Here is a 13,815-nt window from a genome sequence, read left to right on the forward strand (position 1 = left end):
CCTATTCGACTGGCAACTGTTAATTTTGTCTTCAATAATTGCTGTTGATTTTTGTTCACATGGTGTATTTTTAGACTTTACCCGGCCTACTAATACCAGTGGTGGAAAATGTACCGAATTGTCATACTTGAATAAAAGGACAGATACCTTAATAGAAAGTTATTCAAGTAAATGTTAAAGTCACCCAGTAAAATACTACTTGAGTAAAAGTCTAAAAGTATTTGGTTTTAAATATACTTAAGTATCAAAAGTACACGAAATTGCTAAAATATACTTAAGTATCAAAAATAGAAGAACAAGTATAAATCATTTCAAATTCCTTATATTAATTAAGCAAAGCAAACGGCACCATTTTCTTGTTTTTAAAATGTACGGATAGCCAGAGGCACACTCCAAAACTTAGACATTATTTACAAAAGCTGCATTTATGTTTAGTGAGCCCGCCAGACCACAAGACAGAAGCGATGACCACGTGTTCTCCTGAAAAGTGCGCGAATTTCACAATTGTCATGTTTTGCTAAGCATTCAAAATGTAATGAGTACTTTGCGTTGTCAGAAAATATTTCTGGAGTAAAAAGTACAATATTTTCTTCAGGAATGTAGTGAAGTAATAGTAAAATGTGTCTAAAATATAAATAGTTAAGTGAAGTACAGATACCCAAAAAAGCGACATAAGTAGTACTTAAGTACTTTACACCACTGACTAATAACATATCAATGGGTGTGTCTATGACATAATAATAGTGACAGCCATGCTGGGATAGCTGCTATTCACTTGGAAACACACTGAAGCAAACGGGCCGAAAAGGGGAGGGACCTACCTGAATTTATCCAATAAGAAATCCATGTTTTCGTTTTCGTTGCAAATTTTTTTTTTTACCAGGTGCACTAATGAATATACGACCATGTTCTTCAATAGGCCTACGACCAGATGGGGCAGAATTTGCTGTGCCTTCTAGCCACAGAAATATTTGACAGTAACGAATATTCTATATTTGATTTAGCCTATCTATTATTGGAAGCTTGTGGAAGGTGTGACAAGTTTGGGTTCTTTCACAAAACAGTACAATTGGATAGGCAGAGTTGCATCATTATGTGCTTTAGCCAATTACCACACTAGCCTATAATGACCCGCCTAAATTTAAATACAGCATTCACAGCATTGTGAACTATTTTATTTACTCTGGAAAAGTCATATCTCATTTACAGTGGATCAATTGAAGTCAATGAACTAAGCAGACCAGACCCAGACATTGATGTCTAAGGGAGAGCCACCTCGTTAAGCAGAAAGGAAATTCATTTTTCCCCCAGTGGTAAAAGGCCTGAGTGAACTATCTTGATTTATCCACCATCTTTAGTGATGTCTTATAACTATTACCTTATTCCCCTGTGATGTCACAAGAGGGAGTGTGAATATGTGCTGCTGTTTGTTAGGAGGTCAGGGTCAGTCTCTGTAGACTAGCTCAGGGTTAGTCTCTGTAGACTAGATCAGGGTTAGTCTCTGTAGACTAGGTCAGGGTTAGTGTCTGTAGACTAGGTCATGGGTAGTCTATAGACTTGGTCAGGGTTAGTCTGTAGACTAGGTCAGGGGTAGTCTCTATAGACTAGGTCAGGGGTAGTCTCTATACACTTGGTCAGGGTTAGTCTGTAGACTAGGCCAGGGGTAGTCTCTATAGACTAGGTCAGGGATAGTCTCTATAGACTTGGTCAGGGTTAATCTGTAGACTAGGTCAGAGTTAGTCTTTAGACTAGGTCAGGGGTAGTCTCTATAGACTAGGTCAGGGGTAGTCTCTATAGACTAGGTCAGGGGTAGTCTCTATAGACTAGGTCAGGGGTAGTCTCTTTAGACTAGGTCAGGGGTAGTCTATATAGACTAGGTCAGGGGTAGTCTCTATAGACTTGGTCAGGGTTAGTCTGTAGACTAGGTCAGGGTTAGTCTGTAGACTAGGTCAAGGGTAGTCTATCGACTAGGTCAGGGGTAGTCTCTATCGACTAGGTCAGAGGTAGTCTCTATAGACTAGGTCAGGGTAGTCTCTATAGACTAGGTCAGGGATAGTCTCTCTCGCTGGATGAACATCCTGCCCATTATCTGCTTTCTTTCCAATCAAATCTAAATAAGACTGTCTTTAACTGACTTCCTACTGCTGATTATGTAAACATGCCTCTCTGTGGCAGACAGCAACTAACAAATTATGGACTAGTTTAACCAAAGACTGCTGAACTGCTGCCCTCTGCTGGAACATAGTACTGATTACACAAAGATGGGTGAATGAATGCAGATAATGAAATAAGCAGACTAGACCAAGCTGCTAATGCATTGATGCCTATGGGCCTATGGGCCACCCCCAACAGGATCGGGATGGGAACCATCTTTTCCCAATATTCAGATACCTTGGGCTGATCTTCAATGTAAATAAAGACAAAGTTGCCATTGTTATGAAGGTTCAAGGACTGTTACTGGATATAGTTTGGAGTTTATTTGAATTGTTCTGAAAGCCATTTGCATTTAATTTAGTTGACAATCTCACTCATTCTCTCTCTGACACACACACACACACACACACACAAGCACGCACCCAGGCTACAGCATATTAAGACTGAACAGTTTTATAGGTTGCCACTGCATACCAAACACAATTTTGTCAAGTGCTATACAGTGTATATATTTTGGGGGTTAAGACGGAATGATTAGTTGACAAATAATGCTCCCACTAGCCAGGCGATGGCTGCATAGTTAGTGAGAAGCCGACTTGAAGGAGACTTGATCACATGGTTTTTCTAAAGTTCATGCAGTCAACATGTACAGTTGAAGTCGGAAGTTTACATACACCTCACACCAAATACATTTAAACTCAGTCTTTCACAATTCTTGACATTTAATCCTAGTACGATTTCCCTGTCGTAGGTCAGTTAGGATAACCACTTTATTTTATCACAGTCCCAGTGGGTCAGAAGTTTATATACACTCAATTAGTATTTGGTAGCATTGCCTTTAAATTGTTTAACTTGGGTGAAACATTTTGCGTAGCCTTCCACAAGCTTCCCACAGTTGGGGGAATTTTGGCCCATTCCTCCTGACAGAGCTGGTGTAACTGAGTCAGGATAGAAAACACTCTGAAGTTTCTAAAACTGTTTGAGTAATGTCTGTGAGTATAACAGACAGGTCAATCTGTTTTCCACTAGTTTTCTATGGCAAGCCTGTTTTAATAGAAATATGCTTGCAGTTCCTATGGCTTCCACTAGATGTCAACAGTCTTTAGAAATTGGTTGAGGTTTTTCCTTTGAGTAATGAAGAAGTAGCCCTTTCCTTTCTGGGTGTATAGCCAAGTGGACTGTTTTGTTTGGGGTGCGTGACCTGGAGTTCACCCCACTTTCATTTTATCCGCTATTGAACACAGTTTATCTCGTCTTAAATTTGATTGATTATTTACATTTTAAAATACCTAAAGTTGGATTAGGAAAGTTGTTTGAAATGTTTGGATCAAGATTACAGGTAATTTATTAGATACTTTTAGTCATGTTGGGCGAGTTGGAACCGGTGTTTTTCTGAATTAAACGCACCAAATAAATTGACATTTTGGGGATATAACGACGGAATTATTCTAACAACAGGACCATTTGTGATGTTTATGGGACATATTGGAGTGCCAACAGAAGAAGATCCTCAAAGGTAAGGCATGAATTATATCGTTATTTCTGAGTTTTGTGTTGCGCCTGGTGGGTTGAAATATGATTGTCATGTGTTTGTTTGATGGGGTGCTGTCCTCAGATAATGGCATGGTTTGCTTTCGCCCTAAAGCCTTTTTGAAATCTGACACGGTGGCTGGATTAACAAGAAGTTAAGCTTTATTTTGGTGTATTGTGATTGTATGAAAGTTAAATATTTCTAATAATTTTGTTTGAATTTGGCGCTCTGCCATTTCACCGGATGTTGTCAAATTGATCCCGATAACGGGATTTGATCCATAAGAAGCCATGCACAAAGTAGATGTCCTAACCGACTTGCCAAAACTATAGTTTGTTAACAAGACATTTGCGGAGTGGTTGAAAAATGAGTTTTAATGACTCCAACCAAAGTGAATGTACATTTCCGACTTCAACTGTACATGTACATCTCCTGGTCTGCCAGAAGGACATCTGATTTGAAGGAACTATGTGGACAAAGTGGAGGTAGATGGCCTCTGTCAGTATGCTGGCAGTGATTCTGTCCTGTCTGGATTTGGCCAGTTGTCTCAGTTTGATTTTGATATTGTTGCATCTTTGAGATCTTCTTGACAGATGTTTCTAGACTAGGACTCGCAGGTGGTCTGCCAGAGCTTCACGTGTAGAAAGCAGCTCTGTGTTAATTAGGAGTGCTTTACCACAGGTCTGGTTTAAGAATGCTGTAAGAGTTTTATTCAAGAGATCACCAGGGGTGAAGTTCAACTGCTAGGACTGCATTTTGTTCAGTTGTAGTTTGGGTTTCATACAGGCAAATGCATCTACCTTGCAAAGGTCAGTTCTCAACCTATTCTGGGGATTGCTCTCAGCAGATACTGGTCCAGTCTCAAAACAGCAGGGGGACTATATGTTTCAAAGTCACAAACACTGCTGGTTCTCTGTATACCTGTTGTTGTATATACATTAAGTATGGCTTGACGGTGTAGAGTTGTCGTGTGTCTGTGTATGAATGGCTGTGACTAAACTTGTCTTTGAGGTTGAGCTTGAGGCTGAGGAGTGTTGAAAACGAACCCCAAGTTGATTAATCTCTCTTGTGACCGCTGTAGTAATGGCAGTGGTCAGCTTCATGTTCCCGGTGCTGACGGCTCTTCTCAGCTATTGTGACTGTTGTATACATTCCACCTCAGGACAAGAAAAATAACAAGCTGGCACTTAACAAACTGTACAAGGCTTTAAACAAGCAGGAAAACTTGCACCCAGAGACTGCTTTTCTTGTTGCTGGTGGTTTTAATTCTGTGTCATTAAGACACGTGATGCCCAACACATCTCCTTTGCCACTAGGGACAATAAAGTCCTACACCCCTGAGACTCTACCCACAATCAAGCAAACGGGGCCCTCTCTCGTCCCCCATTCTGCAAATCAGATCATGACTCCGTACTCCTGTTTCCAAGCAGAAGCTCAAACAGGAAGTACCCGTGATTCACTACATTGAGAAATGGTAATCAGAATCAGAAATTACTCTACAGGACTGCTTTGCTAGCGCTAATTGAAATATGTTCAGAGACTCCGCCGATAATATTGAACCACCACTGTCGCTGGCTTCATTAGGAAATGTATCGGTGAAGTTGGCCCCACAGTGAAGGTTTGCTGCTTCCCCAATCAAAAGCCCTGGATTAACACAAAGGCTGACGCTAAACTAAAGGATTGTCACGCCCTGACCATAGAGAGCCTTTTATTCTCTATGTTGCTTAGGTCAGGGTGTGACTAGGGTGGGTTATCTAGGTTGTTTTATGTCTATGTTGGCCTGGTATGGTTCCCAATCAGAGGCAGCTGTTTATCATTGTCTCTGATTGGGGATCATATTTAGGCAGCCATTTCCCCACTGTTTTTTTGTGGGATCTTGTTTTTGAGTCAATGCATGTTGCACCTCAGTACTGCACGGTCGTTGTCCGTTTTTGTTTTGTTTTGTAAGTTTCACAAAAATAAAGATGTGGAACTCAGCACGCTGCACATTGGTCCGAGTATGCTTCAAAGAAAGAAGATCCCACCACAACTGGACCAAGCAGCGTGCCCAGGTGGAGAAGGTATCCTGGGCTTGGGAGGAGATAAAGGAGGAGAAGACATCCTGGACTTGGGAGGAATTATGGCAGGAGATGAAAGTCTTCCGTGGAAACAGACGCAAGGAGAGAAGGGAAGACAGCGACGATGCCGGGGTTCGCGGCCACATGGAAAGCCCAAAAGACAGCCCCAATTTTGGGGGGGGGAGGGTACTGTCACGCCCTGGCCATAGAGAGCCTTTTATTCTCTGTTGGTTAGGTTAGGGTGTGACTAAGGTGGGTTATCTAGATTGTTTTATGTCTATAATGGCCTGGTATGGTTCCCAATCAGAGGCAGCTGTTTATCGTTGTCTCTGATTGGGGATCATATTTAGGCAGCCATTTCCCCACTGGTTTTTTGTGGGATCTTGTTTTTGAGTCAGTGCATGTTGCACCTCAGTACTGCACGGTCGTTGTTTGTTTCTTGTTTTGTTTTAAGTTTCACATAATAAAGATGTGGAACTCCATTCACGCTGCGCCTTCTCCGTCTCTACACTCGATCGTGACAAGGACAGTGCTACGGCACACAAAGCTTTCACAGTCAACCCTGAGGCTACAGCCGAAGACAGGAATAAGTACAAGAAGTCCCACTACGACCTCCGCAGGGTCATCAAATGAGCAAAAGGACAATATAGGAATAAGGTGGAATCATATTACACAGGCTAAGAAGCCCGCAACATAAGGCAGGGGATACAGTCCATTACAGATTACAAAGAAAAACCCAGCCATAATCTGCCCAACGATTCCTCCACCAGACGAACTCAATGCATTTTATGCACGCTTCTACAACAACAACGCCGTGCCATGCACAAGCATTGGTGGAAAAAGGACCTAATTGTCATACTTGACTAAAAGTAAAGATACCTTAATAGAAAATGACTCAAGTTAGTGAGTCATCCAGTAAAATACTACTAGTAAAAATCTAAAAGTATTTGGTTTGAAATATACTTAAGTATCAAAAGTAAAAGTTTAAATCATTTCAAATACCTTATATTAAGCAAACCAGACACCATTATTTTTTTTACGGCTAGTCAGGGGCTATCTCCAACACACAGACATCATTTAAAAATGAAGCATTTGTGTTTAGTGAGTCTGCCAGATCAGATGCAGTAGAGATGACAAGGGTTGTTCTCTTGATGGGAATTGGAACATTTTACTGTCCTGCTAAGCATGCGAAATGTAACAAGTTATTTTGGGTGTCAATGAAATTGGAATACAAAGTACAATATTTTCTTTCGGAATGTAGTGAAGTAAAAGTAAACGTTGTCAAAAATATGAATAGTAAAGTAGATACCCCCCAAAAAACGACTTATTGCAAGTAGTACTTTAAAGTATTTTTACTTAAGTACTTTACACCACTGAGGGTAAGGGCCCCCACCAACCCAGAGGACTGGGTGATCTCGCTCTCTGAGGCTGAATTGAGTAAGGTCTTTAATCACAGGGCCATGGGGCCTCACAGTATTCCAGGGTACATTCTCAGAACATGCGCAGAACAGCTGGCAGACATATTCACAGTCATTTTCAGTCTCTCCTTGTCCCAGTCTATAATCCCCACGTATTAAGCTGACCACCGTCATTCCTGTTCCCAAGAATCTAATGCTTCACCAAGCTTAGAACCCTGATCACTGGCAATGATTGGACAGCCTACAGGGAGGAGGTCAGTGACCTGGCAGTGTGGTGTCGTGACAACAACCTCTCCCTCAACGTCAGTAAGACCAAGGAGCTGATTGTGGACTGCAGGTGCACCCCCCTATCTTTCGTCTCTGTGTGTTTTAATACATTTAATACATTTAATACATTTCCTTCAATTAGCAGGTGGCTGAATGTATCTCACCAGAGAAATCATCAGAGAGAGTGATACAGTGCCCCTCTGTCTCTGTATGTGTAGGCCATCTATCTGATTCTGTCTGGGTAGAAAGAGCATGACATTGTTGCCGCCCGTAGCATTGAATGTAAGGGAAGCCAGTTAGCATTTGGCCTCCCTTGATAATTTGAAAAATAAAATAATAGCCAATCAGCGTTGAGCTAAACAGAGTGAGCTCAGCTGTGAATGGTCCTGGTGCACCAAAAGAAAGTGTCAAGGGAAGTTAGTTTGGATTTGGCTTCAGGCAAATCAGATCGCAAGCCAATCACCATTATTGAGAGAAAAAAACTTGAATTGTTGCATCTAGGTTTGTTGTTGCCCTCCGGTGGCTAGCTAGCAAAACAATTGCCATGGATGGAGATAAGGATTTGGACTTCTGGTTTTACTTAATTCTCAGTACTGGCCAATTATTATAACGACAATTCTGATCCAACCATAAATTCATACATTCATTGTGCCCCTGGCCTGAGAGGATGGATGTCAACATGTAGCTAGATGTACTATGCTAATTTTAACTAGCTGGCCTGGCGTATCGTTGCCCATGAAAGGAAGTTAGGCTAGGGAGCAAATAAAAAGCGTGTACTGTAGTGACAGAGTCATAGACCATTTAGGCAACACGAAAGAGGAGGATGGCATTGGCGTTTCTCTATAAGTAGAGTGATATTTTTTCTACTTGCATGCACGTGCGCGCACACACACACACACACACACACACACACACACACATCAGTACCATGGACAGCCACATCATATTTAGCTTAGGTTGATTGGACTAGATCGTTTTTGGTATATTTTAGTTGTCACAGTATTAGACTAAGCATAGGTGATTAGTTTATGTTGAAATGTTGAAGTAGAAATGGTGCTGGAAAAGTAGAAGCAGCCAATGAAATCCGCATCTCGCTGGAAGCCCCGCCTTGCACAGGTGATAAGCGCGAGGTTCGGATTCATTCCTTCAATTTAATACCGCTCTTCACCGAGCCCAGGTAGAGGTGGCTCGGGGCCAAACAGGTGTTGTACCTCATTTCTCTTCTTCAGGGAACAGTAGTTATAGTCATAACGTTATACGTTCCCTTTCAGTCAGTCGAATTGGGTACAACATACTAAGGGGAAATATAATCCTGCCAAAGCCAACCCTAACTGATACTAAATGAGGCAGCCCATGGCAGACCGCCCAGACCTGACCCTGCCAGATGCGGCAGTCTGGGTATTGCGGCACACTGCCTCGTGACTTTCCCCTGTACCAGCTGTATGCACACTTGGAGCAGTGACATCCGAGCGATAAAACATCACAAAAATTATGCCCAACTCGCCGCAGCACAAATATCTCCTATAGTTAACCCTTTAAACAATGCCCAAAACACTGCCAGGCCCCTAGTGGAGTGGGTGCATACACCGCTAGGTAACCCTTACCTCTTGCTGCTATAGTGCCTTCAGAAAGTATTCACACTAGGGCATCCTGAGTGGCGCAGTGGTCTAAGTCACCGCATCGCAGTGCTAGCTGTCCCACTAGAGATTCTGGGTTCGAGTTCGTCCGGGTTAGTGGAGGGTTTGGCCGGCAGGGAGGACCTTGTTCTATCTCATATTGGTGCGGCTGGCTTCTGGTCTAAGTGGGCATTGTGTCAAGATGCAATGCGGCTTGGTTGGGTTGTGTTTCGGAGGACTCATGGCTCTCGACCTTCGCCTCTCCCGAGTCCGTACGGGATTTGCAGTGATGAGACAAGACTGTAACTACCAATCGGATACCACAAAAAAATAAATAAAATAAAGTACATTTTCCACATTAAATTGAGATTTTGGGTCTCTGATCTAGACACAAACTCCCATAATTGTGACGTATACGCTGGGAGTCAGGATGCAGGTGAGTTTAATAATGAGAATCATGAAGATAAACAGGAGAAGTGTACAGAACGTGAACAAAACCGATACTGCTTGATGACTGAGGCTACTGAGGGCTAAATAAAGGTAGAGTAATCAAGGTGATAATGAGGTCCCGGTGTGTGTAACGATGGGGAGCAGGTGTGCGTTTGTAGGTCTAGGTTATATGTCTATGGTGGCCTGATATGGTTCCCAATCAGAGGCAGCTCTTTATCGTTGTCTCTGATTGGGGATTATATTTAGGTGGCCATTTGCCCTTTTGTGTTTGTGGGTTTTTGTTCTATGTTTAGTTGCCTGTCTGCACTACTCATATTAGCGTCACGGTTCGTTTTGTTATTTTGTTAGTTTGTTCAGTGTTCATTCTTAAATAAAGAATGTACGCATACAACGCTGCACCTTGGTCTCTTCCTTACAACAAACGTGACAGGTGGTTAGTAGACCGGCGACGTCGAGCGCTGGAGCGGGGAGCAGGAGTAGGCGTGACAATAAATGTGAAAGTGAAATTATGTTTTTAGAAATGAAATCTCTTGAGTCAATAAATAAGAAAGAATAACATGCTATTGTTTGATAAGAGTGCACAATTATGAACTTGAAAATGTATTAATAAACAAATTAGGCACATTTGGGTAATCTTGATACAACATTTTGAACAAATATGCAATGTTTCATTGGATTAGTCTAAACCTTTGCACATACACTGCTGCCATCTAGTGGCCAAAATCCAAATTTGCGCCTGGGCTGGAATAATACATTATGGCCTTTCTCTTGCATTTCAAAGATTATGGTACAAAAAAAACACGTGTTTTTTCTTTGTATTGTCTTTTACAAGATTAAATGTGTCATATTCTCCTACATAACTTCACATTTCCACAAACTTCAAAGTGTTTCCTTTCAAATGGTATCAAGAATCTGCATATCCTTGCTTCATGTTCTGAGCTACAGGCAGTTAGATTTGGGTGATTTTGAGTCATGTCATTTTAGGTGAAAATTGAAAAAAAGGGTCAGATCCTTTTTTAATGGCTGTGATAGGAGAAAACTGAGGATGGATCAACAACATTGCAGTTACTCCACAATACTAATATAAAAGACAGAGTAAAAAGAAGGAAGCCTGTACGGAGTAACAGTATGTTCTGAATATAAAGCATTATGTTTGGGGCTACTGTAACACATCACTGAGTACCACTCTTCAGTCAGTTGTGTCGAACTGCGTTGCTTTATCTTGGCCAGGTCGCAGTTGCAAATGAGAACTTGTTCTCAACTAGCCTACCTGGTTAAATAAAGGGGAAATAAATAAATAAAAATGCCTAACCTTAAAGGCCAAAAATCTCGTTTTTTTATTCATACATTTTAACCAAATAGCCAATTTCGACTTTGTGCTTGTGATAACTAGTGACAACCAAAGGTTATTTTTTATTGAATTTAACTTTTATTTAACCTTGAGACGTTATCATTGGGACGTCTCTATACAAACTCCTACCCTTACCCGTAACCCTTACCTAACCTTAACCTTGGACAGTTTGAATCGTCAACTTCAATGGGGTGACGTCAGAGGTAGAAAGTCCACAAAAATGAATGAACTGCAGTGTTTCTCAAAAGATTAGACTAGGCCTAGAGTAAATAAATGAACAATTCTAGCTAAGGAAAACTGCATGCAATTCAATAACATGACAATGCATTCAACATACATTACATATCATACAAACAAAGACCTGTATGTATTGATTACTATAGCCAATTTGATGTGGTAACGTTGCATTGAGTCAGGTGACTGCCGTCAGCTGATTGCCTCCAGACAGAATATGGCCGACCTGTCAGAAGCTCATTGAGGAACGGCTGAGTTTAGCATAATCGAGTCTCTTTTTACGACTTTTGGGGCTCATATTTCACTAACGTGGACAACAGTTTTTACAACAGTTACTAAGGTGAGTTTAGTAAAAATATCCCTTAAAGTGCGAGAGTATGCTCTCAATGAATCATTGCCTAGCTAGCCAGCCAGTCTCTGGCAGTGCATCAACATTTATTCAACTAACTAACGTCCTATACCTAGCTAACATTCCAAATGCAATTTTGCGAAAGCTTGCGACTTCCTAATGAAGCATTGCACCTACAATGTTCGAAAACTAGTTTGCTTGCTAACTAGGGTACCAAACTAGCTAGCTAATCTGGCTCGCATTTGCCAACCACATGCCTGTGTTACTACCTAAATTATATAATTTGGGTTTATTTTTTACAAATCAGGTAATGGATGGCGTTCAGTTTGCACTAAACAGTAGATAACTTTTAAATCGTTATTGTCCATGCTGAACGCCCGTTTGAAATGTTTTCTCCAGGTTATTCCCACTGAATAAATCCTTCAATATTGTTTCAGATGAGCGGGTTGCCGGTTGGCATGGCAAATGTCCCCAGCAAGAGCAATCACACAGGGAAGGATGGCCAGGTGTGGGAGAGACTCTGGACCTTGGAAGAGATGCGACAGACCAGCGCCAACTGGTCCCTGGCTGCAGACTCAGGAGTAGGCTTTGGTTATTATCTCCAAGTTATTATTCAGTTTCTGAATAACCAGCTGTTTCTAATGCATTTAACAGTGTATCGTCTGGTGGCTGAAACAGACTGGCAGGCAGGCTCTCAGTCTCTAACTCTACATGTTATGGGTAGAGCATTCACATAGCGTTGTAAACAGCAATGCAACAGATTAACTATCCTTTTCGCTGTGGCAAAGACAACGTCCGTTACTGAACAATCAGATACACTGTTGAATAGATGAAGATTAAACAGTTGTTGGTATCCCCTCCTCCACAGCTCTTCCTGTTCCTGCAAGACTTCTCCCAGAGGATGCTGTCAAAGACTCATGAGATAGAGAAGCAGCTGGATGGACTGATCAGAGACACCAAGGCCACAGACTGTTGCATGCACACCGTATTCAACCATTTCCTCATGCTCTCCAACACACAATTCATTGAAAACGTACGTTGTGGACTGGAAATACAATGGTCGTCTTCATTAGAGCATTTTAATGGAAGAAAACGGACTGAAACAGGGGAAGGACTACCTGTCCTTGATTTGTCTAATATGTAATCCAGATGTACTTTGTTTTGCTTCAATGTCTGTTCCTCTGTTGAGCTTTGTGCCGTTCTTCTTTAGAGGATGGTTGTGCCGTATTTTACATTTCCCAGATATTTTGAAACTTCACAAGCATTTAACAAAATTAAGAAAATATTAATCGTGCTACACGGTACAGAACTATGAGGAACTGATGACTCTTGTGTTTAATGATCTGCTTGCTCATGGTGCCGCCTCTTTTTGTTCACTATCACAAGGTGCTGTGTTACATTGATAGATTCTAACTCATTCTTCTTGTATTGATTGTGTGATGTGTTATTGATATTTGTGTTTGTTGACCTCATCAGAGAGTGTATGATGAGGAGGTGGAGGAGGAGGCGGTGCCAAAGCCTGAGGCCTTGGAGAGACTGCCTGAGCAGGTAAATCATCTACCTACTCCTTCCTTGATGTGCTGTGACATGTATAGCACTGTGACAACGCGAGTTCCTCCCCGGGGATAGTTAAATTCAATTACCCCGCATTAGAAGACTCGTGAGCAGAAGGAAGCCCAGCTGATTCCTAAGGTCCAGGAAGCAGTGAACTACGGTCTGATGGTGCTGGACTCTGCATTTGAGCAGCTAGACGTAAAGGCAGGAAACTCTGACTCGGAGGACGAGGAGGCCACAGACAGAGTGGAGCCCATACTGGAGCCCAAGGTGAGTTTGGAATCATCTGGAAACATACAGGATTAGAGAGAGAATTCAAGTTATTCACGCCTCCAGATATCACGTTAGGAGTGGTACCTGCCCAGTCTAGTCTAGGGAGGATGGCCAATGTTTCCATGCCACTGTTTTTGATTTGTCTTTGGGGTGTAGGACAGGTTAAGCACTTTGACAACTGATGTACACGTTTATTTTTTGTTGACTATCATTTGAATGATTCTGCCCGTATTGACCAATAACGTTTTCTCTGACTGCTTCCTCCCCTTCTTTCCTTCTCTAACCCACCTCTCTCTGTTTGAAGGACCTGTATGTGGACAGGCCTTTACCATATCTGATTGGCTCTCAGCTCTTTATGGGGCAAGAAGACGTTGGACTGGGAGACCTCTCCAGTGAAGGTAGATCACCTCTGTTCTTCATGTACTCTTTCTACTGAAGGAAAGTGTGTGTATTCTTGGCATGTTTATATTCTTCGTGTTCAACACTCTTCCAAGCATAGTGTTTCTCGTCTAACATTAGCCGTGTTTCTCAGAGAGAAAGTGAAACTGATGTCGTTCTTTA

General features: G+C 41.8%; 1 protein-coding gene across 5 annotated transcripts in view; it reads left to right on the forward strand.

The window, feature by feature from the left end:
- The window catches only part of LOC110530670 (WASH complex subunit 2), a 34,481-nt gene that overhangs the window by 1,812 nt on the left and 18,854 nt on the right, over positions 1-13,815 (forward strand). For 4 of the 5 annotated variants that reach the window (XM_021613972.2, XM_021613904.2, XM_021613913.2 and 1 more), the window contains exons 2-6: positions 11,865-12,008; positions 12,296-12,460; positions 12,904-12,975; positions 13,081-13,251; positions 13,559-13,652. In XM_021613972.2, coding sequence (XP_021469647.2) covers positions 11,865-12,008; positions 12,296-12,460; positions 12,904-12,975; positions 13,081-13,251; positions 13,559-13,652 — 646 coding nt within the window. Of the gene's footprint in view, positions 1-11,049; positions 11,419-11,864; positions 12,009-12,295; positions 12,461-12,903; positions 12,976-13,080; positions 13,252-13,558; positions 13,653-13,815 lie in introns of those variants that run through there. The other variant, XM_036986996.1, reaches the window with a different exon arrangement.

This window comes from Oncorhynchus mykiss, chromosome 1 (assembly GCF_013265735.2).
Source record: "Oncorhynchus mykiss isolate Arlee chromosome 1, USDA_OmykA_1.1, whole genome shotgun sequence".
Lineage (NCBI taxonomy): Eukaryota > Metazoa > Chordata > Actinopteri > Salmoniformes > Salmonidae > Oncorhynchus > Oncorhynchus mykiss.